The sequence below is a fragment of the Strix aluco genome, chromosome 1 (assembly GCF_031877795.1).
Source record: "Strix aluco isolate bStrAlu1 chromosome 1, bStrAlu1.hap1, whole genome shotgun sequence".
NCBI classification, from domain to species: domain Eukaryota; kingdom Metazoa; phylum Chordata; class Aves; order Strigiformes; family Strigidae; genus Strix; species Strix aluco.
Window position 1 is genome coordinate 78,261,315 of NC_133931.1, and position 26,764 is coordinate 78,288,078.

The window sequence follows — 26,764 nt, forward strand, 5'->3', positions numbered from 1 at the left end:
TTCTTCTCAGAGGGGTAGGGGAAGGAGGGCATCTGTTGATTGGTCTGAAATAGAGCTTGGTTCCTGAAGACCATAAGGTAGCAAATGTGAAAATAGACTTTAAAAAAAGGTTCTAAAAAGGGTCAGGGAAACTGTAGGTCTGTAAACTCTGGTTTTAGGCAAATAAAATAAATAAGACAAATAAGGTAAAATTAAGATAAGGTGGAAACTGAAGCTGTAAGAATAGAGAATGGGATAAACACATTCTATTTTGAAAGAAATAAAGGAAAGTCTTTCTTTAAAAATATCTTGAAGTTGTCTGAAGGCATCAACAAACATGGATGAGGCTGATTTAATAGCTGTACTTGGATTTCCAAAAGGCCCTTGAAAAAGTCCTTTGCTCAAGCCTTTTAAGTGAACTGAGTAGCTGGGAGGGAAGATCCATGTATGGATAAAAAACAGGGAACAGAAGGTAGGAGTGAATGGTAGGTTCTTATATTCAGACTTAAAGAACAGAACAAGTAGAAGCATGGAAAACGTCTCTTCCCTGGACAAGTACCTTCATTTGTTTAATCATTGCTCTCAGCTAGTTTAAGGTGTCTATGATGTATAACCACATGCTGCTATATAGGGCTTGTCACCAATACTGGTATGAATGTGAGGTACTGTGCTAACTTTTGAGGTGTCAGAATCTATCCCCACAAACCATGTGATTTAGACAAAACTGGTTCAGGGTGTCAAACGTGCTTCACACTAAGTCTTTGGAATAGAAAGCCTAACCTGACTACTGACATCTTGGCAGTTTTGAGGCATGAAGGAAAGAAAATGGCATCTCTTGTGTAAAGGTGGAATGAATTGGTTGCAGGAGCATGAATAAGTTTTAATATTTACTTCATTCCTTCCTGAACGTAAAGCGAATTAAGTACTGTCTTTGTCCCAACTTGCTGACTCAATAGCATTTGCCTGACACCAGAAAACTGAACTCTTAAGTTTTTCTGAGAGTAATTTTCCTGTTAGATGCCTTCCACTTAAGAATTAACCCAAATGCTGATTGGAGATCTCAATATAGTTCAAAATGGTAACCAAGGTCTTAAAAAAACACATATAAGAGTGTTATCATTAAAAACTTTGGATCTGAGGACATTCTGGAATCAGTTTAATCCAATTCTGTAGGTCATCACTTTCCTCGGTTATACACCACTATTGTTAGTCTCCTTTCTGCTCCATATCATTCTTCGTGAAGTACATAGCCAAAGACCATTGTTTCCCATCACAGTCTGCCAAATTATGAATAATGAACTTGACAAAAATTTGTTGTAGTCATCAGACAAGCAGAACAAATACTTGAGGAATATTTTCTATTAAGAAGCTTATCCAGTTCATTATGAATACTGATAGAAAAAAATGTTATCTAAGAAAAACATTCTTATATAAATAATAGTTTTATTTAGTTAGAGATCATAAAAAATACTATTTCAAAAAGTCTAATTACTGTTGTCTATCGATTAGATTAAAACACATAATAATTGCCAAGTTTCCAATGCAATAAAAGAATTATATTGAGTATATGTTCTTATTCTAATTTATTCATGTAATACTAAACTGTCCACTGATTTTAATTTCCTTATATATATTGATAATTGAGAGTATGTAGCATATGTAATATGCAGTACAGTTACACACAGTATAAACTACAGTGATTGTGGAAGAAAGCTGAAATCATCATTATGATTTTGAGGGTAATCTTATTTCTAGTTAGGCATGCCAGAAATTAGTACATTAACAAAGGGCACATATGTGATTATCAGTTGATTTATTAGTTTGTCCTGACTTCTTCTCATAGCTTTTGAACCTATTGATTGATTTCTGTAAAACTTGCCAGAAGGGGAGATGTTTAGAGATACATAAGATATGAAGAAATTTAATGAAGGCTGGTAGATAGTAATAAGAAATAAACTTCATGAAGACTGGTAGATAGTACAGGAGGGATAACCTAGTAATACTCCTGCTGAGGGAAAATAAGGAGAAATCTACTGTTAAACATTTAACTTGGCAGTGTATTGCTGGTCCTATGAGTAAATATATTTATATTACAGATTTTAGTCTTTTTTTTTTTTTTTTTTTTTTTTTTAGAGAGTGAAGAAGATTAATTTCTTTAAATTCAGTTTAACTTTTCTTTAAATTCAAAAATCAGACATGGGACTATTTCTGTAATATGTCAAAGATTGATGTATTGCCCCATCGATTATTTTCTTTTTAAGTAAAATGTTTAAATTTTATGTTATTGTCTTTTTTTTTTTTTTTTTTTTTTTTTTTTAATTAATAGAATGCTAGTACTCATTTCTGTATCAGATCCAGGACCTAAAAATGAATCTCAGACTTTTGGGGATAACATTTTAATTTTTAAGATGGATGAGAGTATCGGTTCTTTGCAGATTCTGCTTCCAAAATTCAAGCCAAACCCAAAGTTACTGTTAGTTTTACCTAAATATATAACTGAATACATTTGAATTTTTGTTTTTCTTTCTTTGTTTCAATTAATTGTATATTCAAATGTGTTTGAGCAGTTTTAGTAGTAAATAAAATGATCTCGGAGGCACATATAAATGCAAAAAGACCTCTCTGCAGGCAGGCAGGAGAGTGCAGTGGCTGGATGGTTCCTTCTGAACGAAGAGCGTATGAGTTCCCCTCTGGCAAAAAAAATTATTTTAGATTCAAAATACGAAGAGTCATTAATTAGAGTCAATGATACTGATTATGTGTATTACACAGAAGTGATCTAAAGGGACCATAACTCTGATTCTTGTTTCTAGTGTATTTTTCCTGGTTTTGATTCAAGAGCTTACAGTTTATGATCTGTTTTCATCTACACTGGCATATAGATAGGCCCTGTGTATGCACAGAGCTGAATAAAATAAATCCAGTCATTCCATGGAACAGCCTGGAGCTATGAGAAACTTCAATCTGTAATAATGATAAAAAGAAAATCACATCAAATAACATAGATATTACAGGAAAGGAATATTGTGCTGGTGTCCACAATGCTCTGATTGCAAAAGCTACAGAGAGAATTACACGTACAAATTAGAGGACAACATCACAACTTCCTGGCTTGTAAAATGACATCAATTCCCCTTCCACAAAGGGACTTTTACCAAGTTTATTTTAGCACTGAAAATACAGAGCAGTTTGCTGATGCCTGGAATAATGAGTCATTGAAACTCATTTTTTGTTGGTTCTGTTATTTTGAGAAATCTTAGGTTATTGGGGTTTTTTGGTGTGTTTTTTTTAATTAGGTTGTTTCTTGCAAAACTGCAATTTGTTTTTCTACTTATCTTTCTGAAAAACATTTGAGATTCTCTTTGATATAGACAAAGAGTCTGAGGATACTACAGCTTCCTGCTTCTCCTCTTCATCTGTAGTGTGTCCTTATTGTGCCCTTCATAAGTATTAAAGGATTTAAATACTTTTTACCTTTCAGAATATTAAATATAATGTTGCAGTCATTAAAGAAATTGATATTTACTCTTAATTCCTGAGGAGGTAAGTCTGCAGTTGCCTATATTCTGTCTCCGTCAACCTGTCGTGTTCTGTACCCAAATAACTTTAATTCATGAACTTTCACCATCAGCTCTGAAACAGAAACAGAAATCCAAAATATTGCTACATTCCTTTATGAAAGACAGGAGCTTTCATGATAGAGACCCCAATTTAGTAATCTAAGACAAATACAGGAAAAGGCCAGTTGTTACATTGTGTAACAGCAGCTGGTGAACCAGGACTTGATCACTAGTTCTAGGCCAGCTATAACAATCTTTGGCCTGTTTGAGGAATTTGAAGTATTGTATAAGTAAGGAAATGAGTATGCAAAGTGCAGATCCATAGGAATCCGGACTTTGTTAATTTTGCTACTCCCCCAACTGCTTGTTTTTGAAACAGTGGTTGCCATATGGGCAAACCATCTCCTGTTTTCAATTCTGTCATCCTTCTTGTGAGCTATCACATAGCTATAGATATTGCTGACACTGAAATGTATTAAAATGTTGGAACTCCTGACTTTGAACCTTTGAAAAACAAGTACACATCATCTGACTGGCCAGAGCTCCATGGGCAAGAGTGTTGCATGGAATAGTTAGAGAAACTTCTGAATAATGTAACTTAAAATAACGGTATTTGGCATAGTACATGGTGACCATGTGAATGACTAATTTACATGGTGGCTAAGCATTTCCTTTTTAAATGCTGCTTTTCAGTCTCTACCCAGTGTTGTTCTTTCTAACTGAATTTTGTCTGAGTCTAAAACTGTACAGGTTCCAAAAAAGTACAGACCTGTTCCCTAGCTTGGGTAAGTTACACCACAAACTATTGAATGAAAGATCAGATCAGGGGAGAGACAATTCATCTTTGCAGAGCTAAAGAATTTACACCTTGGCAGTGACACAAGAATTGTTTTTTCTCCCATTAATTTCCATGCAGACATTATAAATTATAGCTTTTCTTGCCCACCCCTTGGCTTCCATCTCCTCAGCTTTCTTATCCAGAAGAAAAGTGAAAACTAACTATTAAAAAAGTTATTAATTGTTTGTGTTGGGGTTTTTTTTGGTAAAAATGCTATTCATGCAAGAATTGCAGGAGGGATCTGTACAATATCTGAGAAGAAAGAAATGCGACAAAATAACTCATGAACTGGAGGCTTTCCACATAGGGAAACTCTGTAGAGAACTCTTGATTTTTATATTCAGTATTTGAACAGCAGTTACTAAGACAGTTAACAAATTATTTATGCTTCAGTTCAGAATCAGCAGCCTATATTATAATTATTTTATATAGCATAATACTTCCTTGTATACAAATACCTTTGTAGGCAGCTTTCATCAGTTGAACTTCTATATACACTTTTTTTTTGAGCAACTCAGTGAACTTTAGTACTCTTGAGAAATTAGTCATAGCTACTTAACTTTGTCTTCATTTGCTTTTAAATACAGTCTGTTTTGATAGTTAAGCACTAGACATCAGATAACTTTATGTTCCCCGATACTGAAAAATACATGTGCTTGAATGTAAAACTGCAATTTAGAAAATGCCCCATTGCCTGGAAGTCCGTACAGGTTTCTGTAGGTCAAAAGAGATGCAAGAGAGATCAGGCATGATAATGTTCCTTAAGTGATTAGAGATACAAGGGGGTACTTGGAGTACCTAGAGATACTTCCCAATGGTATCTTGGTGTTCCTTGCATTAATTTTTGACTCATATTCAGATCACCTTCTGTAGACATTGAATTTATCCATTGGTTAAGCAGAAACTTCACCACAGTGTACACTTAATGATATATTTAAAAGGGTGCAGATGGCCCAGGAGATGGACTTGCCTCTCCACTGACTGTACAGAGAGATCAGAACTTCTGTGTGGCTCAGTGTTTCCATATGGTGAATTGAATGTGAGCTTACTAGAGTTTGTGTATCGTGTTTGTGGTTTTTTTCATACAGTGTCTGTGGATAAAGGAAATGAACTAGGTTCATGCCACACTGTCTTTTAGGTCACCCTGGTCTTTTTCTGCCATTGAGTTGCCGTCATTAGTTACATCCTTTTCCACAGCTCAGGCTTGTCCTCCTTGGCAGAATCATGCTGTGTAGTCTCTTCAGGTACTGCTTAAATCCTTTATAGAGATTCTTGGCTACAGCTTTATTACAGAATCACAGAATCATCAAGGTTGGAAAAGACATTGAAGATCACCTAGTCCAACCATTAACCTAACGCTGACCATTCTCAACTACACCATATCCCTCAGCGCTATGTCAGTGTGACTCTTAAACACCTCCAGGGATGGGGGCTCCACCACCTCCCTGGGCAGCCTATTCCAACGCCTAACAACCTGTTCTGTAAAGAAATACTTCCTAATATCTAGTCTAAACCTTTCCTGGTGCAACTTGAGGCCATTACCTCTTGTCCTATTGCTTGTTACTTAGTTAAAGAGACTCATCCCCATCTCTCTGCAGCTTCCTTTCAGGTAGTTGTAGAGGGTGGTGGGGTCTCCCCTCAGCCTCCTCTTCTCCAGACTAAACAACCCCAGTTCCCTCAGCCGCTCCTCGTACAACATGTGCTCCAGACCCTTCATCAGTTTTGTTGCCCTTCTCTGGACACACTCAAGTAATTCAATGTCCTTTTTGTAGTGAGGGGCCCAAAACTGAACACAGTAATCGAGGTGCGGCCTCACCAGTGCCGAGTACAGGGGTAAGATCACTTCCCTGTCCCTGCTGGCCATGCTATTTCTGATGCAAGCCAGGATACCACTGGCCTTCTTGGCCAGCTGGGCACACTGCTGGCTCATGTTCAGCCGACTGTCAATCAACACCCCCAGGTCCCTCTCTGACTGGCAGCTCTCCAGCCACTCCTCCCCAAGCCTGTAGCGCTGCTGGGGGTTGTTGTGGCCCAAGTGCAGAACCTGGTGTTTGGCCTTATTGAAACTCATCCAGTTGGCCTCAGAGCATCGCTCCAGCCTGTCCAGATCTCTCTGCAGAGCCTCCCTACCCTCGAGCCAATCAACACTCCCACCCAGCTTGGTGTCATCTGCAAACTTACTGAGGGTGCACTCGATCCCCTCGTCTAGATCATCAATAAAGATGTTAAACAGGAGTGGCCCCAAAACCGAGCCCTGGGGGACACCACTCATGACCGGCCGCCAACTCCATTCACCACAACTCTTTGGGCCCGGCCATCCAGCCAGTTTTTACCCAGCAAACTGTGTGCCCATCCAAGCTACGAGCAGCCAGTTTTGCCAGGAGAATGCTGTGGTAAATGGTGTCAAAGGCCTTACTGAAGTCGAGGTAGACAACATCCACAGCCTTTCCCTCATCCAATAAGCAGGTCACCTTGTCATAGAAGGAGATCAGGTTTGTCAAGCAGGACCTGCCTTTCATAAACCCATGCTGACTGGGCCTGATCCCCTGGTTGTCCCACACATGTTGTGTGATGGTACTCAGGATGAGCTGCTCCATCAGCTTCGCGGGCACCGAAGTCAAACTGACAGGCCTGTAATTTCCTGGATCATCCTTCCGACCCTTCTTATATATGGGGGTCACATTGGCCAGTTTCCAATCTGTCAGGATCTCCCCGGTCAGCCAGGACTGCTGGTAAATGATGGAAAGCAGCTTGGCGAGCACCCCAGCCAGCTCCTTCAGCACCCTCGGGTGTATCCCGTCAGGTCCCATAGACTTGTGTATGTCTGTGTGATGCAGTAGGTCACTGACTATCTCCTGGATTGTGGGGGGGTCGTTCTCCCAGTCTCCGTCTTCTGTCTGAGGAGGCTGGATTCCCTCAGTACAACTAGTCTTGTTATTAAAGACTGAGGCAAAGAAGGCATTAAGCACCTCAGCCTTTTCCTCATCACTTGTTACCCTGTTTCCTCCCACATCTAGCAGGGGATGGATGCTGTCCCTGGTCTCTCTTTTGCTGCGCACACACTGATAGAAACATTTCTTGTTATCCTTCATTGCTGAAGCCAGATTAATTTCTAGCTGGGCTTTAGACCTCCTGATTTCCGCCCTGCATAGCCTCACAGCATCTTTGTATCTGCACAGCTGGTCACAGCTCTCACAGCAAGATGCAGAGTTTCTTACCAAATGATCCACCATAACTTCTCTTATTAGCCAACATTCATCTGGGGTGGGGGAGACAGGGGTGGAGAGAAAAAAAGAAAAAAGGTAGAAAAGAGAAGAGCTTTAGAGTCCTAGCCTGGAGAAATGACAAGGTAAAAGACTCGTCTGACTCAGGATTTAATTCCAAATGATTTGGTACAGGTAGGATTCACATCATGGAGTCTTCTCAGAGCAGGTGCCTGAACAGGAGAAGCTTTTTGTACAGATGCATACTGATTAGAGTACTTGATTAGGAAGTGGGAAGCTCAGTTAATTTTTTTTGACTGAGCAGAACTTTGAACCTGTTAATTCTGGGAGAATGCCTGTGAGACTTTAGAGCAAACCTGGGGATGGAGCTCGTCTCCATCTCATATATTGAAACTGGGCTGAAGTTCAGAAGAAAATGCAAGACTTAGGAGAAGAGAGGTACTCAGCAAGAAGTATATATGTTGTTTATTTTGTTTAGTAATGTTAATTCCATTTTCCATTAAGCAGTATCTTGACAATATGTATTTCACTCAATAACTCTTCAGTGACAAATACAGAAATACTCACTCAATCCAGACTACATACAGGCAAAAAATCTGTTTGTCTGAGTTAGTAACCATCCATTTCTTGGAAATTTTTTTCAAAGTTATTACCCTAGTGATACATTTCTGAATGAACTCCATGCTAGCCAAAAGAATTAATGATGTCTTGAACACAGTTTCTATCCATATATTCACTTACACACTTAATGTGTTACATCTACACTGAGTATGGCAATGGCTGAGATATCCGAGTTGTCTTTGAACAGCCTAATTCAGGTACTGGAAGCCAGCACAGAGCTTCATGTGGGTTGAATTACCCCATTGAGAATCTGAAAAGCCTGGCTAATTAGCTTCCTTGCCTGTCAGTCACTTGTTTCCATCTATTTTCTCACTTCAGCTAGTTCAGTCATAAAACTGTAATCTATTTTTCTATGGCTGTGAGGATGATACTCATAATTTACTCCTCCATCTACCCATCACAGTATTTTTTTAAAAATTTGGATCAGTTGTATTCCCAAAGTTTTACTTTAAATAGTCTATAATTTTATGAAGCTGGACAATACATTTAATAAGCTTGTGTGTGGCTTTTCAGCAATGAACTCTACATAGAAATTATGACAGCAAACTGTTGATTTCAGTTCAGTGTTCCATTTTGTTATTAAACCTTCCCACTGCATATCTAAGAATTTTCTATGCCCAACAATCTCTATTTTCAGGCATTTGTTCTCATTTAATAATTTTGTTTCAAAAACCAGCAATGGTTGCCAGTTGAAACACCCTACCCCTGCACTGTAATCTGTCACAGAAGATCTTTGTTCATTAATCCATGTCTTCTGAGAATACCATGACGTTGCTGACATGAAAGGAGGATCAAGCAGTTGTGATTTACAAAGAAATATAAAAGTATTTTGAGTTCAGATGTTTTTCTGTACACCATCATCTATGGTTTTTTTTTTTTTTAATTATTAGTTGTTGTGAAATGTTTCATTTAAACTATTTGTTATCCCTATACTTCATAACAGAGGCTTTTTGGAGAAAGTGAAATATGTAGATTTTTCTCCTTGTTTTTACATTTATGTATTTTAGAAAATTTTAAGAACTCAGATGTTGCTTTTAGAAATATTATAATGCCATGATCTTAAAGTTTTAGGGAAAGAAAGAAAAGTTTTATCAAATTGAAAACATCCATCATTTTTGTGGTAAAGGTGTATAGTTACTGCTTTTAGCTTTGTGAATCCATGAGAGGTGAGATTTCAGACATGTGACAGATAGAGGAACAGGTATTGCCTGTAATGGTGTTATAATTTTTGAGGAAAATAAAAACATTTCTTTAAAACTTTCATTTTAAAGTGTGCATTTATAAAAGGAGTATTAAAACTTAATGGGGTTTTTTGTGAATAAAAGGTATTCCTCAAGGAGATGGATTTCTGTTAATAGAACAATATATGTCTTTTCTCTGAACCACTGCAGCATACTGTTTTTCAGACTTCTTTTCTGACATCTCTGGCTCTCTCACTACTAGCAATTCACAAAAGTTTGCCTGGTACATAGGTACACCAAAACCAACCAGTGAATGATCACTGGGGAAATCTATCATAAAACTCATGATTAGATTAACTGTGGAGAATTAATGAAATTTTAGCTTCTTTTCTTCCTCCTTCCCTTCCAGAGTATGAGTCCTATGATATCATGTAGTACTTCTAATCCAGGCTATATGATACACTAGGGCTTTACGGACAGAGACCTGCTCTGACCAAATTGCAGCTGTATCTCAGCTTCAGTTCCCTTTTAATATTGTCTTCTTTTATTGAATTAAGAATTGGTTTCATTACTGTGTTTCTTCTGCTCCAAGTGAGCTAGGATGGGTAAATGTGTCACTTTTTTCAGCAATAAACTGGGGACAGTTGAAAGTGCTAGCATAGCCACACAGTATTCTGTCCTTTTCAAAGTTCAAGCACGGGAAAGGCCTGCCTCTCTCCTCTCTTTACTCTCTGAAATGTCTCAGACAATTACTAAATAAAGCTGGATTCTTTAAGTGAACTTATTTCTCATGTTCATGTGTTGTGTAGACTGACCATCTGATGCTGTGAATTTGACCCTAAATCTTATAGATGAAGTGTTGTGTTTTAGGCAAATGCAGTTTTTGGTAGTAGTGAAAAGTATATTCTAGTAGAGAGATGTCAGATCTCACTACTTAAACATTACTTACTGTCATCAAGGTTAATATTTGTAGCTGACTGACAGAAAGTAGTGGGTCAGGCTGAGGAAAATGCAGGTCAGGCTGTTGATGTAGGTGAGACTTTTAACCCCTTAATCATATGGCATTGCAAAAGAAAATGTCTTGTCAAAAGAGCGTGGCAATAACATGGCTTCTGATGTTATTAGGAGCCATAGCTATTGTTTTACATCAGCAGATCACGATCCCACCGATTTAATACTCAGCAGTGGATGTAGAACATGAGCTGAATTGTTTTTTCAGAAAATATATACTTCATTGAGTATGCAAACATGTTGTTCATTATCATTCTTAATCCTAGATTAAAATGGTGTTATTGCTTGGGATTTTGCCAGTAATTGTGAAGGCTTTTTGAAAAGTGAACCTTTGCTAGAAATCAAACAAAAAGCAAAATATATAACTGCAGCAATCTTTTATTGCAGGTTAGGATTATGTTCTGTTAATTTATTTATATAAATTCCCTGACACTTTTTTTTTTTTTTTAACACCCTAGATATTGGCAAATGTAATCATTTTTATCTGCGGAAACTTGGCAGGAGCATACCACAAACACCTCATGGAACTTGCGCTGCAGCAGACCTATCAGGACACATGCAACTGCATCAAATCCCGTATCAAGTTAGAATTTGAGAAGAGGCAACAGGTAAAGTCACACCCATGTCTGGGTCTGTTTTGCTGTTTTCATACTATCCCCCCATTCATCACTATATAATCCAGTTTGCTAATGCAAGAACACTTAAAGAATTACTTAGTTACTTAACAAAATATGCAGAGTCTTTTGAACAAGGTTGTGCACAATATCCATCTGAATATAAGATGGTATTGTAATTATTTGTGTTGTCAAAGACATGTTTTCTTTCATTTGTGCTATGAAAGTATTTTATGATAAAGAAAGTTGAAAATCCTGTATCGTTTCTGTTTGCACACCATGTCTTTTGTCGTCCTCACTAAATGAGCTGTGAGATGTACATGTGCACTTTGGGAATCTTCAGTTCTTCATGCCCAAGATCAATATTGCAAAATCACTGTAAAATTATATTACTGCACTGTTTTTGAAAAATATTTGAAACTACCATACTGATGAATCATGTGATAGAGTTCTAGGGGTCAGGTATGTTAAGAGGAGCTAGGGGAATTGCATAATGAGACTATCTGTCATTTATTGTAGCAGCTGAATAAAAGGCTTCTCTGATTGCTTTATATAGTTCTTTTTCTCTTTGCAAGTTCTGTACAGTGCCTATCATCCTGACAGATAGGTGCTTCATTTAAGAGAATTTGAAATACAAATTAGTTCATCAAGTAGTAAGGAAGATGGGTGTATTTGGCTTCGAAGGTCACCACACTCAAATTTGTATGAACTGTTAAGGGTCAGAGAATAGAGCTTTCACTGACATGTTTCTGTTGTCACAAAAAGTGTAGATGTACACCTCGTGTCCCAACTGACCTTAACTGCCATGTCTTCTCAAAAACACCTGTAGTCATTTTAAATGAAGGATCCATCACCAACGGTTTTTTTTTCAGAAAAGGCAAATGGAGAGTCCATACCAGGACTTTAACAGGTCATGTGTGTTCAGAGGGCTAGCCTTATTCCGGCTGGGAACTTGGGTTGCACACTGGCTGGAATTGCTGCAAAACTTTTAAGGTAGTCTTAAGGAGAACATTTTACAAGTAAAGGCAGGCTTTGATGATTAGGTGCAAAATCTGCATAAGGTACTATTGCAGGAGTGGTTCTGTAAGAGCAGTCATTTATAAGTTTCCACCTCTGCCTCCATGAGCTGTGTACAGGGAAACAGTAGACTTTATAACTTATAATACACAATGCACATTTTACTATCAGTTGAGAATATGGGCAAGAGTATCTCCAAATTAGTTCCAGTGAGACAGCTTGTGAGTGCAGAGCAACCAATGCCAGTTATCTGAGAGCTGTACCACTCCAGATTGGGCAGTCTCCAGTGAAGTGGGGCTGATGTCATGGCTTCTAGGCTCACGGTGACTTTGTGGAAGATGGTTAACACTGTTCCCTGTGCTTAGTCCTCAGCTGCCAGAAGGATGTGTGCAGACCATAATCAAACATCATAATTCATAGTAGGCATCAAGGTCTCCCTTATTCAAGAGTGACCTGAGCTATTAGCTTCCTGAGCACAGTTGTAAGGGCCCAGGCTTCTATTACTGGTTGCTTTTCCTACAGGCATAGGAAATGCATTGGTGTATCTGCAAGAAGGAGACATGTTAACGAACACTGTTAGTGGGTGAACTCAAAGGGGTAAGGATGCTGCTTGTAGAAGGCAGTAGTTAGAACAGACATAGTGCTAGCTGATGGTTTCTGTAACTGTGTATTATTTGCTAAACACTACTAATTTCTATGGAAAGACATAACTAAGTAGTTTTGGTTTCCTGGCACTTGGGAAGGTCTTGCAGGAATGGTTGAGAACCTGACAATGAAGAGAAGCAAAACTATCTGGAATTCTGTGCCAAATACTTCCTCTTTGTGGTTTGTAGGAGTTGTGTTTCTAATATGCTGGAGCCCAACAACATGGAAAGCAGCGACAGCCATCTTTCAGTGATAAATTCTGTTATAGAATAATGAAGGACATTGTATGTAATTTGTTACAAATATATAAGTACGTGTTGTAGTACTTGTGTTTTGATAGAAATAAATATATCAAATTAGTTAAGACATCTACACAGCTCTAAGTAGTGTATTGCAGGTCTGGATTAATAACAGATGGGTTGATGTCTCATTAAATGGAAGAAAGAGAACTGTTCTATGAATGTTAATGATCTTTTTTACCTCTGATGAACCATTAGCTCTTCTTATATAGAGTTATTTAGCCTTTACCCTCTCAACCCCATAATATGTCCTTTATCTCGTGTCACAGTTTTTCCAACCAAAATGACAAAGAGGTGCACCTCCTTATTATCACACTTGTGAATGCTAGATATTTAAATGTGAAAAGGTAAATGAAGATTAATTTGATAAGTTAGTGGGTTTTTTTCCCCGGGTTGACATACTTCTTTGTTTGCAAACTTTAGTTCAGAAGTGGATGTACTTTAGTCTGTCTTTTAATACTGCTTGTTTTGCTGAGAAGATACAGAAGATCATCCACATTTTCAGTATTCAGGGAGCAAGTCAATCATATTGCTGACTATTTTTAGAGGATTAGGATACACTGAAACAGTAGGAGGAGGTGCCTTTTAAAAAATGTTGAGTTTGATCAAAGCCTTTATTAGCCTGTGAAAGGGTGTAGCATGACCCTTGATTCTACAGCTCTTTAACAAGAAAAATTTAATTTACTTGAGTGAGAAATAACACAAGCTACTTTTACACAAAAGCAGAGCATATGATGTGCTTCTAAATGCTTAGGGCTCCAGATCAAATTTGCGAATTTTTCCAGATCATGGACATCATGTCTTTTATAATTGTTTCTGAAAGATGTACAATCTATGTGCCAAATTATTCCATGGATTTCCTCTTTTTTTTTTTTTTTTTTTTTTTTTTTGAGAGTAGGCTCATACAAATGTACCCAATTACTGTTTTTCAGTTGGGTTTTTTTGGTGTGTCTTTGAATAGCCTTTTTGAGAATACCATTTTGATTGTATTAATTGATAAGTATACTGAATTACCACTCAACAGTTATGCCAAAGAACTGAAGAGAAACACCAAATTCATTGTTTTCAAGTGAGACCAGTGTACATCAGTATCTGGTGAAATAGGGGTGTGTGTATATATACCGAGGTACAATTTAGACATACTGTACTCACACCACTGTGTATTTCTGTTAGGGCACAGCAAAGGCAGGTTGCTCTCAAAGGGATGGGAAGCTATAGGTGATGACACCTCCCAGCAAGACAGGGGCCTTGCCAGCACATGGTGAGCTGGCCAAACCTGGCTGCTGGCAGCCAGAGTCGAGCAAGAGTCCAAAACACCAGCCAAGTCTGTGGTGATGAGGCAGGTCTGAGGCCAAGCCAGGAGGTCAATCCACAGCTCAGGGTCAGATCCAGCAATTGCTAGGCAGGTCTCAGGTGAAGCTGGGAAGTTAGTCCAGGGCCAGGATCAACAGGGTCCACAGCCAGCTCCTACAGCACAGCTTGGGCAGAGACTGAGCTGAAATGGGGCTCCTGGGCCATGGGCAGAGCCTGAGAGTGGAGGCCCAGATGAGGATGGTCACGGTCGATAAAGCCAGTCAGTGCCCCCAGGGCCTTTATGATTTCCTGTGATTTATGGTATAGGAGTCACTGTACATTGTATAGGCTTGGCTTGGGTTTGCACTCTGTGATGTGTGTTTGCCTGCAGGTACAGATATGTAGATGTTTATGTGTATTACGACCCACACCTTTATGAACTATGATTTTGTAGCGCTGTGTTTGATAATACTGGACACTCTGGATTTTATTTCCATTAGTGTACTTTGTTGTGAGAGTCACTTTTAAACTCCTGTGGTAAAAGGCAGTATTTTCAGTGCCCACTTTGGTGTTTCTCACATGGCTTTTCTATCTTTTCAGTGTATATAAAAGACAAACATGAAACTATTAACCTCTGACCTCCATTAATTTGCAGCCTTATTTCATGATATATATTTAAAATAGCCTCTCATAATGTTATTTGTCTCACTGATACAGTCTGGCTGACAGTTTGTAGGGGTAATGACTCACTAACACTGAGTGCAAGATCTTAACGCTGACAAGCAGTTAGCATAATTGCTCTTCTCTCTCTCTTCTGGAGCTTTGCATCATGAGACATAGGAATATACACCGAGAAATTCTTACAACATTACAGGGAGGTGTTTGTAAGGTGTTGGTGTTCAGTGGGTTTTCTAAAATGCTGTCTTTGAAAAGGAGGCAGTATAATGATGGTTTTAGAAACAATACTCAGGTAGCAGATGAAAATGAATGAGGTTTCAAATCATTGAGTGGGATTTTAATTTTTTCACTGAAACATGGTGAAGCAATACCATTCATTACAGGAACTGAAATATTTCAAAAATGTTTTTAAATTCATCTAAAACAAAGAAGCCTCATACATTTATGAGACGAGGCTGTTCAATAAAGAACAGAAACATTTGGAACTAATACATAAAATGTAGATTTCTGTAAGTTCAATTAATGCATTTTAAAATGTAAGCTACTAATATTTTTCATGAACATTGAATATTTTTTCTAAGGGCTTCCTCATTTTCATTTTTTTTTTTCCACATGGCTTCAGGGCTAGTAAACGGGAAAAACAAAAACCAGTTAGAATCCATTTTCTACTCCAGACATGTTCGTACCTATACATATGGGTGAGGTGCCAATCCTTTCTATTAATCTACATGTCATTACCAGAATTAAAGCCTATTCTGAGGAAGAACTTAAGTGCCAAGTTCTGCATGGTGGACCATGTGGAAGATGGATAGAGTATGTAAATAGAAACTGGAGAGAGTCCACAGAAGGGCTACAAGGGTAATTAGGGAACTGGAGCTCATGACAGATGATGCGACTTAGGGAACTCAGGACGTTTAGCTTGCAGAAGAAAAGGCTTGGAGAGGACAACTAACATCTGCCTACTGCCTGAAGGAGCTTACAGAGAAGATGTGGTCAGATTTGCCTCAAAGGCACACAGTGAAAGGATGAGAGGCAATAGGCACAAGCTGTGACAGGGCAAATCCTGACTGGAAGGAGGTAAACAATTCTTCCCAAGAGAGGGGTTAAGCACTGGGAAAGGTTACTTGGAGAGGTGGTGGAATCTGTGTGCAGGGAGATTTTCAAGACTCAGCTGGACAAGTTGTTACGCTTCAGCTCTTGCTGTGGGCAAAAGGGAACATGCTATAAATATAGAGCTCAGAATCTACTGTTAGTCTAATTAAAGTCTTAACAATCTAATGAAAATACAACAAACATTTATTAGTAATTTTTCAGTTACAATAATAACAGTCACAGTCCACATTATCAAATTAACACAGAAAAGTGTAAATACAGCTAAAACTGTTATGCAGAAAATCTTCCATTATATCTGCCTTTTCTCTGGTATTATCCTCAGTCTTCTGTAACCACGTAGCCCCGCAATGCAGTACTGCCATTGCAATGTGCTGTGTACTGAGTTTGCAAGGCCTCAGGGTTAAGGTTGTCTGAATTTTTTTGACCTTCCTGGAGCTTTGTTTTCACTTGTTTTAGCTGTAAGAGCTATTTTTCTAATGACAAGGTGTCCATGGCTAATTAATTTTACTTCTCTTATGGCATGGTACAACCATAGTTATGATATCGATTATAATAATGAACAACTATTCTGTGAAGAATGAGATATTTACAACTGTAAGGTAGTTGTAACAGACCTGGCATCATAGTGGAAGCCTTAAGAAGTGGGCACGCAGAATGCAGTGCTGAGGAATACAAGCATGTGATGACTAGAGATGGGGCACAGTCTTGGCACTGGAGACCCCAGGTCTATAGGTCACCACTGCTCAGTTAAAGAAGTGCAGACCTGGACCTGGACAAAAGTGGTTTTTAGAGGGTATAAAGAACAAATTCTAACACATATAAAACACCATATATATTAAATTTGGATATAGTGTGAACTTGCAGACCAACTAAGATAGACCAAGGTATAAATGTGTCTTAGCATATATATAAAAATTACCCCAAGGAGATCCTAGACTGAGGAAGAAGTAACCATCAGCATCAACATCAACACCATACAGCTCCTCACAAAGGGGTCCAGATGCTGATGACTTGCTGAAAGCCTTCTCTCACTACCACTGCCAGGCTGAAGCGATCAACCGTAGGGCCCACAGGAACAGTTAAAGCATGAGCCTTTTACTCAAAAAAGGGTTAGAAACTAGGAAATGTATGTATAATGATTTAAACTGTATTATTACTATTGGGACTTAGCTTTTTTAGTATAGAAGTATTTATTTCTGTATTTGGTTTTCTTTTCTTTCTTTTTCTCTAATAATTAGAGCAGGAGTAATAATGATTCTTGGATTAGACTATTAAGATTTCAGTTATACTAACAATAAATATAAATTTACAATAAATTCTTAGCTTTTTATATATGTGTGTGTGTGAGTGTTATCAGGTTTATCTCCTTTTTGTCCATAAAGAAGATTTTGAGTGTTGTGCTTCATATGTCTCTCTGGGTCCTAAGGTGAATGATACTGCTGTTACCTGAGCAGTAAGCAAGGGTGTCACAGCAAGATGTCAGTGTTCCAAGTTCTTCATCAGGAGGAGGTAAATATTGGTGGTTTGAACCCCTTCCTCCTCAATTTTATTCCACTTGAGACTATATTAATAAACTTTTCTATCACAGCCTGCCTCCTTCTCCTTGCTTCCCAGGCAAAGTTTGGGAGTGGCACACTGCCTTCCCTGAGCCCTGTTACCCCAGAGGGGCTGTTTGTCCCACAATAACTACATAGGGGTGCCAGCCCCCTGCCCTGGGAACTCCTGGAGTGAATCCAGTGCAGGAAAGCCACAGGCATGTGGCCACCAGGCAATTGCTGCCACAACTGAAAATCAGCCCAAGGCAAGCCCAGAGAAGTCTGGAGATCCTGTGTTGAATACAGAGCTTGTGATGTTACAGTAAAAATCATATTTTCTGGGCTACAGAGGCCCTGAGTGACTTCATATAGTTTTGAAGTTAGCCCTGTTTGGAACAGGATATTGGACTATAGATCTCCAGATGTCTCTTCCAACCTGAATCTTTCAGTGAGTCTGTAGTTTTCTTTAATGTCTTTCATATAGCAGAGTGCTGTGAAATAAAGGAATAATGTGATTTCAGATAGAGAGAAATGAAAAGGTAAGTGTCCCCTTGAATCATATCCTATGATGGCAAATTAATGGTTTTTATATTAACAAAAAATCCTATCAGGTACTACTGAAATTATTCCAAATTTCTAATACTGACTCTTTGCTTACAGAAATTAACACCAGAAATAATGTAGCCATTTTTGCTCCAACTTATTGATGAGAATAATAGTAATTTAGCAAGAGGAATGTATGTTTTTTATCAAAAGTTGAGTGATTTGAAAATTACATAGGTACCTGTTGTCACTTCATTACGTTCAGGTTGCCCAGTCACTGAAGTTAAAATGGATTACATAAGCATGATGATGGTACAGTAAGAATAATATTTTGTGATATCTCTTTAAGAGTCTGCAATTGATTTTCCCCCAAAGTTCAATACTGCAATAAAAATCTGAAACGTTGATTTCAAAAAACAGTTAAAAAGTTCCTGGTTCCTACCTGGAGGCTTAGAAGTACTTCTGTTGATTCTATGTTTTAGAATTGCTTCTTTATTATTTTCATGCCGAGTCATTTCACATAAACTGTATTAACAGTATTGTACAAAAATCTTCTGGATACAGAAACATTTAGTGTAGATTTGATAAAAAGTAGGTCACTTGTTACGGGTCCAAAATGTGACTTTAGGAACCTGCTTTGGGCTCTAATGATAGTCCAGCTGTCTTACTTTATGTTTTGAGCTGTGTTGTGTTTTAGAAAGCACATTTCACTGATAAATTTCATATGGTTCATAACATAATAATTTTACATCATATATCAGTCATTTGCTGGTGAAAATAGACCACATGATGTTTATGATACCTTTCTGCTTTTTCAGGCTACGTTATCCTTCTCATCAATACAGTAGCTGTTTAGTACTGTTGTTTGTGTTTATGACCCCCTATAATGTTTTTCATGAACATTAGTGGTGATTATGGTGTAATGCTGTGTGTGAAAGAGCTAAAATACATGTGAAATTTAGCATTAGCATTCTACAACAAAGTAGGAAGCCTGATTTAGCAGAAGACGAACTAGGGAGAATAGCTTAAAGTAGAATACTTTCAGTTGTATGCTTCTCTATTATTTTTCTCTAATCTAATGTGGAAGAGTGTTTTTAAAAGATTTCATTCAAAAATCACTGTGTCACATACACCTTTATTAAGTTTATCAGAAAAATGGATAAGTACTTAACAACACCTCAGGTCAATCATTTTAAAATTATAATCATTATTTTTATATTGTTCTATCAATGTTGGTGGTTCAGAGATGGTTATTTTTGGCCTCAGAAGTTAACGCTTCAGAGGTTGGTAAAATACAAGGATTTCAGTATCGGTGCTCATACCTTTTGTTCAATATATTTAGCTTTTTGCACTGATGTTGGGATGTGGCATTCTGCTGCCTCTTCTAACAAGATGTCTATACCTTTGCAATTCTTAACAAGAACTGTCTTTGAAACATTTTTTTTAGAAGAAGCTGCTGTTCTGAATTGGACAAGTTCTGATAATGAGATGTATTCAGAATGAAATTGTGGGCTTGTCCCAGATCACCACCATTTCCCTACTAAAAGTATATTTACAAAGCCTAGTGCACCAGGGCTAAACTGTCTGTTTTTCAGCTCTTTACAGCAAAGTTTTGTGTTTTCTAAATATATTCTTAAGGATTAGTTTGTCATAAAAGTGGTGGCTACAATGGAACAGTATTCTTTCCAGTTTCTGGAACATACATTTAATTTCTGAATATCAGGGGGGAGGGGAAGTGCATTGGTGTATCTAAATGCCTGTAAAGAAATCGTAGAGAATAATTAGGGCTCTCCTGGCAATATCAGTGAAAAAACATGAAACTTTAACCATAATTTGCAGTGACTCTGCACTAGCTACTGCATAACCCCAAAGATTTTTCCACTTCTTTAAGTGAACCAATTCTCTTAATAGCATCATGGCATGTGCAATGATGTAAATGTATCTCTGATATTTACTCTGCATTAATAGTGACTATACTGTTCATTCACTTCAGTTCTATTTGGAGAGATCTCAATATAACCTATTTGATGCTGGCTTTTATTATTCATTAGGAAAATAAGAAAAGATGGATTTCTGTATTTTGTTTTAGGGGGAGGTACTACTCAAATTTAATACATTTTATATTTGGTAATAACAAGTATTTCATTGCAGTATTACCAAAGAACTGTCCATTATTTATGGCAAAAGTGATGATGATATTGTAAGTGAGGGGCACCTAGAAAGCATTAAAGTGAATGAATTTATCTTTGATTGGTTTGGATATAGCATAAAAATATAGTATTTCCCAGATGTTTGCTTTTTTCTTTTTCCACATCCATGTTAGATTATAATTCTTGGACCCTCTTTTTCAGTGCTGCAAACATTTCAATAAATTCATTAGGCAGTTTTCAGTTTACATGGCTACAATTGCCTTTTCTTCCTCTCTTGATTCCTTTTTGTGCTGCTTATTGATTCAGCTGATGCTTTCGTAGTGCTAAACACACCATTGTGTTTTCTGAAAAATGGTCTGAGACAATAGACTAGCCAATAAATGTAATAGCTACTTGCAAAATGATTTCTTGCTCCCTATGACTTGTGAGCCTCAAAAAGTGACTGTGGAATGTTCCTTGCACAGCACACGTTGACAGAGTGGATGCTCCAGGCTTTTATTATCAAGGTCAGTTACTTTACCAGTGCTTTACCTTTATGTCACGACCAAGGCCAGTAGCAAAAAGCAATAGCAAGGGTAGTAATAGGAGGTACAGTGGCTTCATATATGCCTTGCTGACCAGAGCTTTTGTAGGGTAGAAAAAGTACTTACTTCCTTGCCTGCAAATGGATCATGTACTACATTAGTAATCTGCATTTTTTTAAAGTCCTGAAGTTATTCTTTCACAACATTTTGCTATTTCAAAAGTTGCTTAGGAGGTTCTGCTCTGTAGAGAGGGAGTAGTGAAGAGGGGTGTTTGGTTAGCCCTCTTTGTATGCAGCTTTTCAGCTTACCCCTTTGGAAAACTCCCGAGGTCCATCAAGTGTGGGATACTGCCCATTTGATACTTTTTCAGAGATCTGAGAAATGACCTTGAAATCTGTAGAAAAGCACTATTGACAGAAGACCACTTTTCTTAAGCTATTTTCCAGTATTTGCTCTGCTAAATTGTTTGTAGGAGCTATGAGAGATCCCTTATGTAGAAATAAGGCTTGTCATGTTTTGAAATGTTATAAACTGTGCCTTTCACCCCAGGAATGTATATTTCATTGTTAGGGGGAGAGATACCATTATTGGAAGTCTAGTTATCTACATGAAGACACTCATACTGCCCACTATTTTGAAATGAATGGCTTAGAAAATGCTTTGTGCAAGTATCTACTGCACAGGTCAGCAGAGACACTGCAGTTCTTGCATGTAATGTTTTTTCCTACCTCAGGACTTCATAAAGAGGAAAGGTTATTTACCATTTTTACAGTGAAGTAGATGAGATTTCAGCTGCTTTTCTGTGTGTTGATCTCAGTAATTTATTACATACAATATCCTCAGATAAACCGATGAGTCATGCCGCTTTGTTTTAAGAGTAAAATGTGTAGTTTAAACAGATACTAATTGACACATTTTCATAGATATCCTGGTAATTCTGATGAAATATATAGCTGTCAGGCAAATCTTAATTTTTGTCATGCTACCTACAATGTTGTCAGCCACATCACAAAAACTAAAATTAATACCTGAAATGTAGTTCATTTTAGAAAGAGAATGTCTTTTGGCAGCAAGTCCAAAGTTTACAATTGTTAATTATTCCCATAATTATTGCCTCATTTTTAAATTGACATTTTATTTCCAGTTTAAAATTATTTAAATCTAACTAGATCCCTTTGTCCTTACTATCCTTGCTACGTCTTTTTCAGCTCTCTACGTTAAAAAATATTCTCTACAAGTAGGGATTACAGAACATTGCACCTACAGAAACTACACATAGATTTTGAAAACCTGGAGGCTTCTTCCAATCTTTTTTTTTTTTTTTAATACAGACATGCTCAGTCATGTCGTAAATATCCTTATAATATTGTAAATAGCTTGAACATCTTAAAGAGTTCTCTGTAATAAGGATTTTTCAGGCATCTGACCATTCTTGTGCCCTTTTACTGAACTAATTCATGACTTCATTTTCATAGAAAGTATATCTGAACACACTGTTGTCAGTAATACTCTTGGTGAATATCCTATAAAGAGGTAAAGATCCACAAAGAAGTCTTTTTACAAGTCTGTAGATCACACTGGCCTTGTTAGCAGCAGCATCATGCTGGGAGATCCTGCTCATTGGGTTAAGTACCATGAACTCCATATTCTTTCTAGAATTACTGCTTTCCAACATCCATGCTTCCTTATTGTAAATACGTGTTTTGATTCTGAATTAATTTCCTTCTGGCATTGTTAATAATCCTGTCACTTCTAAATTTCTTCTTTATGTCACTTTAATATTTTTTGTTCTTGAAGTGATTGTCCATGTGAACATTCACACTGGCAGTGCTCATATGCTAAACAATTTAAGTTGGGAACAATTTAACCCTATGTGTCACTGTGTTCTTCCTCCTTGCTCTATTTTTCACAAGTCATAAGGGGAGAGGTGTGCTCACTGTCTTAAGGTCTTCTTGGCAATCTGGCTAAATTGGGGCTTTTCTGGAAGTTCATATCCTTGTCAGTGGCCTAGCTAGATATTACTTCTAACTCTTTGCAGATGGTAGATCAATTACCTTTCTCTTTTGTAATATTCTTTCTTTCCTCTTCCCTCCAAACCCTTACCTCCATTTAGCATTTCCCTGAATCTGAAGGCCTTCAGACTGTAGGATACTCCCCTTGGAAAAAAAGGTAACTCTGGAAAATACATTATTCCCAGGTGCTTTTAACCAAAAGTGCATACCAAGTGGTAGATGTCAAGTTTAGAATCCCATTCTGCTACCTTCTAGGAGCTCAGCTGGTTGTGTGCAAGGCCAGCTTGCTAATAAGAGCTGTTATGAAGAAAGCTGTAAGAAGTTTTAGTACAGTCTCCTTGCTCCTTCCCTTATTAGCTGCTTTTTTGCTGAGGCTATCACCCTTGGTCCCCACCTAAGCTACACTGAAGCTGCATTACAGTCATGCCTGTGCCACCAAATTGTTGATCTGGACCCTGACCCACAGACTTGACTTTATGGCTGGACCTCAGACCTGCCTGTCACAATGTACTTGACTGGAGATCACTGGACTGTGAGTTAGCCTGGTTACCATCTCCAGAGATGATCCTCACCCTGACTTGCTGACATGTTTTCATACTTCTTTGTTGGTGAGATCTTGAGTCCTGCCTCTTGGCCCTCAACTCTTGGGGAGTCCTGTGACTTGAAGAACAATCTTCCCTTGCTGTTCAGTGACAGTTAGGGAGATTAATGTTTCTTCTGTGGTGCTTCATCAGCTCATCTTCTAATGAATTGTACTTTGACTATTGTTGGATGTTTTATCTAAACCCACCTTCTAGATGGAAGAAACAAACATCTTCAAAACCATTTTGTGGATCTCAGGCAAGGGTTCAGCCTCCTGTGGAATTAACAGGGAAGGTGTTCCTCCATCACTATTCAATCCTTCTGGTCTTGCCAAATTCCAGCCACAAAGGGCTCCCTCCTAGCTTTGGTGAGTCTATTCCAACTTTGGGAGATCACAGGACATTCAAGGAAAACCAAAGACAGAAGGAGGTGTGAGAATACCTTAGTACCTATCAAACAGCGGCTACCATGGATCTACAGGATACTGTTGTCATGCTAGACACACAACTCTGTTTCATCTCCTGGTTGTTCTTAGCTCCAAAGCCAATCCTAATAAACTATCTGATGTTTACTTTTTTGTTCATCCTCCTCACTTCAAGAGTATTGTGCAAGTCACATCTAAGATAATTTTAATTGTCCCAGCACAGACTAGGCAGCTGATTTCAGGAATTTGTTCATCTGTTTCTGCACACTGTTGGGAAACTTGGCGTTGGGTTAGATCTCCTTATGAAGGAATTGAAGGAAACTCTGCATTTGATGATCTGGAACCTGACAGTTTTGGGGTTTTAAATGATGTGAATGAAGAAGATCCTCGAGGCTAGAAGAACAAGAGTCCATAAGTTTCTATGGGTGGCAATGTACTTTTTTTGGATTGATGTGTTAACTATTCAGTAATTCTTGAGGAAGTCTCTCTGCATTTGATTACAAAATATCTTTGAGAATTAAAATATCCATTCTTTATCTAATCAGGAGAACTTCATTTACAGTTATTTTGGGCTTGCACTTGCAAAAACTATGAAGTTCAGATATTTCTCATCATCCTGCAGGATGGTTTTTTTAGCAGGTTTTTTCCACTGGACAAAAATATGATATTTGTGGTGGGAACTAAACTTGGGTTTGATTAGTGTAAAAGGAAAATCATTTGAGCAATAGCTTCTTGTTTCCTCCTCAACCTTTTAATGAAATAAGCTGTGCTTTTAGTGATGCTTCAGCTACAAGTATAGAAGAGGTGGAGGTTGGTATAACCAGTCCCAATTACACTAGGTTTTTCAGGACAAGGTCAGACACTGAACGCAACTGAAGTTTTGCCTAGTGTTCCATTCTTGGTAGGTTTTGTTTCACAGATGGCATTCATCTTCAGCAGAGGCGACTCTTCATAGTGGGTATTGAAATGTCTTTGTCTTCTTAAATACAGTCTGATGTCTCAGAAAGATCTCTTGGTTTTTCCTTTATAAAGAAAAACCCTCTGTTTCTCTTTGGAGTGGTCATTGGATTCAGCAGTTTGTATTCAAAGACAGCGTTAGGCATATTTTTCCATAGGTCACCAGGCTTCTTTTCAGGCAACCTCTTTATATTTGATGTATTGGTAAGAATTGTGCATGTGGATGCTTACTGAAATGAAAAAGAAAAACTACTTACTAATAAGTAGATGTTCTGTGACCTGTGTTTCCCTGAAAGGTGTTCACAGCCTGTGTGCCTTGCTGATTCTCAGAGCCATGTTTTATGTTTTGTTGTATTTCTGTTTCCTTTTAAATAAAGTCTTGCAGATTGAGCTGAATGTACTCAGTTTATGTGGTGGGGATGGGGAAGAGAAGGTGTTATGGGCATGCTGATACTGTTAGAGCTAAAAGGTGCATGTCCAACCTCAGATGCTTGGGTATACACCTACCTACATCATAGTTATGTACAACAGCACTCTAAGTATGTTAACATTGAGGCAAGTAGTTTTTTGTTAAAAGCATTAGATTTATTTATTCTTCCAGATTATCAAATAGCTTTAAGGCTTTAAGGAAATGTGATGTCTCAAACATGCTAATCAAAATACTCAACATAAAAATACATTTCTTAGCAAATTGCATTTTGAAATCTGCCAGGAGGTTGGATTGTAAACCATTCAATCTGTGCTACTGTGCTAATTTTTAAACCAGAATGTTGAATAACACTAAATCATATGTTTGTATAAATATAAATTATCACGTGAACAGTTGTCCTTATCATCAACAAAAGTCCTCTCATTTGAAAAAAAAAAAAAAAAGTCTGAATGCAGCAGTAAAGGAAACAAACTCAAAAATTACAGCTGCTATAGTTGTTGAGGTAGCTCTGGTTGAAATAAAGCTTTGTGTATGAACATAGCTGAAAGTAAATTTGATATCTTGATAAAAATCTGCTTAACCTTTTAAAAATGCTGTAGTGGTGAAAGTAAACACCCACCCTGAACTTCCTCTCTCTGTATTTCCTTGTTTCACTGAAACCTGACACTGTCCTTCTAAACACTTACCAGAGCCACTAATTAATTCTTTCCGGCCTCCTCCAGTTTTAATGTGCTTTCTGATGACAGAGATTCTAAAAGGCATAAAGAGGATAAAGAAAAGTGAGAGACAAAGTAAAAGTCCACACATTTAACTACTTACCACTTTTACATTCACCTGTTATGTATTTACTGAAACCCATTTTGTGAATTTGTTCCTTTAAAAAGGGATTTGTGTATAACTGAAATGTTCAGTCATTCTTCATGAACAGAAGCAGAATTGTAGAGTAGACCCTACTAGATCTGTTTTCAAAATATAATTTGTAGAAGGTTTTTATTTTTTTTATTCCTACTTCAGAATGTTTTTGTAAAATGTAAAAAAAGAAGTCTCCAACATGAAGTGGTTATTTAATCCTTCTCCTTGCTTGTTGGCAGGACCAAATATACTTGAAACATGCTCAGTAGATGTCTGCCTAACCGGCTCTTCAAAATCTGGAGCTTCTACACCTTTTTTAGATGATATGTTCCCCATAGTTTTTGTCTTTGGAGAATATTTTCCCTGTTGCCCAACTTAAATGTCCCACAGTGCAATCTAGGCCCGTGAACGCAATTCACAGTGATGTGAATAAGGTTTATTCCTTTCCTCTTTATTACAGCCTTCTGTGCACCTGAAGGCTATCACCCTCCACCCAGTTATTCCTTTAATAGAGGAAACAAGCCCAGTTCCTTCCACTGTGGTTTGTAGGCTATATTTTCTAGACCTCTGATATTTTTTGTTGTCATACTTTCTCCAGTTGGTCCAGGTGATTTTTCTGTAATGTTACATACAACACTTTGGCAGCATTATGTTTCTTGTTAAGTTCAATTTGACATTTCAG

General features: G+C 37.8%; 1 protein-coding gene across 2 annotated transcripts in view; it reads left to right on the plus strand.

Annotated features, from left to right (window-relative positions):
• The window catches only part of ADCY2 (adenylate cyclase 2), a 235,559-nt gene that overhangs the window by 99,758 nt on the left and 109,037 nt on the right, over positions 1-26,764 (plus strand). For both annotated transcript variants that reach the window (XR_012623430.1, XM_074825640.1), the window contains exon 4: positions 10,873-11,022. Coding sequence is in view for 1 of the 2 variants with exons in the window: in XM_074825640.1 (XP_074681741.1) it covers positions 10,873-11,022 (150 nt within the window). In the remaining variant the exon portion in view is untranslated. The remainder of the gene's footprint in view (positions 1-10,872; positions 11,023-26,764) is intronic.